Below are 3,834 nucleotides of genomic sequence, written 5' to 3'. Positions count from 1 at the left end.
GATCGATGCAGCACGGCTTGAGTGGTACACGCTTCCGAAATGTTGAAGAAGTGCGAGAATGGGTGGACGAATGGATTGCTTCGAAACAAACATCGTTTTATCGAGATGGTATCGCCCAGTTGCCAGAAAGATGGCAAAAAGTTGTAGAAAGTGATGGAAAATACTTTCATTGAAATAATTTAAATAAATTTTTTACAATAAATGCTTTTTCTCAGTATTTTTTGGGCGGAAACTAAGTTAAGGTCCTAATATTTATAATATTTTTTCAAAAAGAATGGCTAATGTACCATTTAGTGATATAATAGTTTTGTCCCAATTTGTGACGTAAGGTGAATGCCTCAATTAGAAGTTGACCAAATATAAAAATAAAGTAATATATATATATATATATATATATATATATATATAAATTATAAACGATATAAAATAATATATGTTTATATATATATTTATTAATAAAATATAATAAGTAATTATTATTCGAATATCACGATATCCGTACAGAATATCACAATATCCGTACAGAATTATAAATGTATTACTAACTTATTATTGATTTGAACATGGCAGTTTATAAGCTAATGACTCGTATTTGTATTATTTTATTTATTTTAGCAAGTTATAATATTCATGTTTTAGCTCTATAATAAAAATATTTACGAACCACATATTTTTCTTAGAAACGTTTAAATCGTTTTATGTCATATTTGTTCAAGTTGTTACTAAAAATGAGGACAAATGAATATTCTAATTAGTAATATATACACGAATTAACTAAGAAAATTACATATTTTATTTTACATTCTTTGTTTGTAAAATATTCTTCAATTTTCTCTCGACTTTAACATAACCATTTTAATCACTTGAAGTTGAAGAATAATTGCATATATCTAACAAATAAATGTAACATTAATTGTCAACTTTTAAGATATAGGCGAATAACCGTTCGAACCGTTAGCAGTACGCCTGTAAAATTATAGGCCTGTCCTTTGTCGAAGAACTTCCTGAGCTGATATACACTGATGTAATAAGTTAGAGTGCAACAGAGTATACTTTGTTGCACTCGAATTTTTTACACCAGTATACACTAGTTTAGAAAATTCTTCGAACAATCCTTTGATGTTTCAGCACTTACTATATCATTTAATTTTATTCAAAACTTGTTTTAATTAATAATATATAAAATTTAGAGCATGAACATATATGTTTAGGATTAATATATTAATTGATATGTGTGTGTGTATTGAGAAAAATGAGTGAAATCGTCGCTAATTGGGACATTAACCCTAGATGAATGTTCTGTTTCGCGCTCTGTTTTACGATTTCCGTTGGTTCGCGTTTAGTGAAACCGGGACAAAACGTCATCGAGCGTCAGTCGACGGAGTCGTCGGTAACTATACCGTTCGAAAGGACGTTCCGCAACCTCGAAGAGAACAGACCGGTCGGCGGTGATACTCTAGAACAGTTCAACTTCTGCGGCTGCGGTTGGCCGCAGCATATGCTGGTGCCTAAGGGGACGAAGGAGGGATTCCCGATGGACCTCTTCATCATGATATCCGATTACACCGGTGACGCGGTGAGTACTTTTTATACTTATCAGGCTCTTCTCTAGTGGCGCTTAAGAGCTTACGGTGTGTCAGCTGATGGAAATCCCTTCTTCGCCCTTTTCCCGCGTTTTCTTTTTTATTTCTTTCCCCTTTCTTTCTTTGCCCCTTCACGACGACGTTCCGGTACACGGGAGGGCGTTTGCCCCTGCTAGGTGCTCCGCATAAAAAACGGGGAGCACGCCAAAAGAGAAATCGCTCTACCATCCCGCGGTGTTGTGTGTAGGTGGAGCAGGAGGAATCGGCCGGATGCAAGGACGCGGTGAGCTTCTGCGGCCTGCGGGACCGCAAGTATCCGGACGCGCGGCCCATGGGCTATCCGTTCGATCGCAGACCGCGAGCTGGCGTCGAGACCCTGGCCCAATTCCTCACCGGCAACATGGCGGTCGCGGAGATCAACATCCGCCACACGGACACGGTGTTGCCGCGAGCGCGCTCCGGAAGCATGAGCAACACCCTTACCTTTGCCTAATGATTGACCGACCGACCGACCGACCGATCACGGCGGACCGCTCGCTCGCGCATCTCCGGAGAATTCCAACGACGATCCCTGCCACATTCCCGCGATCCTGTAATATCCGTCGGAGAATCGCGACTGATTGCGTGGAAACGAGGACGCGCGCCATGGTCCCATCTAGTCCATATCCTCAGAGAGAGAAAGAGAGAAAGAGAGAAAGAGAGAGAGAGAGAGAGAGAGAGAGAGAGAGAGAGAGTAGAGCGAACGACGAGACGGGAGCGAGTAAAAAGCCGCTGGTCGGAAAGCGGAGAAGACAGGGGGTGGGAGAGAGCTATTTCCATATTGCGATAGATGACGAAGGATTATCCGCTGGGTTTTTCGCGCGAGCACGCACGATCGTGTATGCGTAGTTGCTGGAACTTCGCCCCCTTCACGAAACTGATCATCGTCGAGGAACCCCGTGACTATATAGGGCGCGTTCTGTTACACGCTCGCAACGCTCGCGTGCATTCTATCTTTGCTCATGGATGTTAAACAAAGATAGAATGACGCTCGCGAGCGTTGCGAACGGAACGCGCCCGTAGTAGAATTCAGCGTCTCTCCGCCGATTTACAGAGTCTCTTTATATGGATTTTTCTGTGTGTTTTCCTTCCCGACGGATTTTTAACAGCTATTCCGCAAAAGTTGCGCTTCCGCACGATATCTGTATAAATTAGAGGCAATTTCAACTGCGCGAGCGCAGTCTTCGGGCTCACGGTGTGTTAATTAAGCATTTGAATACGATTTTAATTTCGAGCTTGATGAATCTCTTGAGAATTCTGCGAGAGCCACGCATGCGTGTTTCATTAAATAGCTTTGTAAGAATCATTATGTTTACGATTTCGCAATTTGCGCGTTTATATACAAGCAATAAGTGCGGCTTAACAAATGTATTTTCGTGTAAAAACACGAACAGAGAGATGTCTCGCAGAGACGTCCAAGCAAAGCTTTTCCCACCTCCTTTCTCTCATTTCACCCGCATTACGGGAACTAGATTGTAGAAAGCAGCAAATGTAAAATGCAAAAAAAAAGATAAAAATAAAGTCAAACTATGCAAATTAGATGTGCACTTTTCTTTTCTTCCTTTTTTCATCCTCTTTCATCACATTACCGACTGGAACGTGGAAAGTGCGCCACGACGCTCCGGATATAATACAGGAGACGCAGATCAGTGAAGACTGAGAACGATCCAATGAATTATTTAAAATTCCATTTGTTCACCAATGTTGCAATTAATTTTCATACCATTAATTCGGAAGAGAGATTTACGCATTGCACTTGTGTGTGTATGTACACACATTGTAACTTTTTATGTAAAATACTTTCCAAAATATATCGTTGCGTTTCTCTATTTAAATCGACGCATAAAAAAAAAAAAATATATATATATATATATACAACTAGGCTGGGAGCCTAAAAAACATAAACACAGGAGAAAAACAAGAATAACTTTGTTTTTCGTGTCTCGAGCTAGACGATATGACCGGCTTAGTTGTTCATTCGCTCTCATCGAACGCGGTTATTCATTCACGACGTAATATCACACGTACTCAGTCGAAACTCGCGCATACCCACACTTCACGATAACGCTTCTCGATCTTTGTATTTTAAAAACGAGTCGTGCTCTCTCGCATCTTACTCTTTGTCTTTTCCCTTTGTTTTTCCAACTACAATTTCAAATTTTTTTTTTTAAATGTTAACCGATAAAGAAAAGATAATGCTGCTTCTTTATCA

At 40.1% G+C, this 3,834-nt stretch overlaps 1 protein-coding gene across 1 annotated transcript in view; it reads left to right on the top strand.

Annotated features, from left to right (window-relative positions):
- The window catches only part of LOC116850895 (phenoloxidase 1), a 10,371-nt gene extending 7,210 nt beyond the window's left edge, over positions 1 to 3,161 (top strand). The window contains exons 8-9 of the mRNA XM_032829744.1: positions 1,344 to 1,576; positions 1,831 to 3,161. Coding sequence (XP_032685635.1) covers positions 1,344 to 1,576; positions 1,831 to 2,076 — 479 coding nt within the window. The 3' untranslated portion in view covers positions 2,077 to 3,161. The remainder of the gene's footprint in view (positions 1 to 1,343; positions 1,577 to 1,830) is intronic.
- Positions 3,162 to 3,834: the final 673 nt, after the last annotated feature.

Source organism: Odontomachus brunneus, unplaced genomic scaffold (genome assembly GCF_010583005.1).
Source record: "Odontomachus brunneus isolate Ranch 3 - 2012 unplaced genomic scaffold, Obru_v1 Obru_scaffold_001, whole genome shotgun sequence".
In the NCBI taxonomy this organism is placed as follows: domain Eukaryota; kingdom Metazoa; phylum Arthropoda; class Insecta; order Hymenoptera; family Formicidae; genus Odontomachus; species Odontomachus brunneus.
This window is presented reverse-complemented; position numbering and strand designations above follow the sequence as displayed.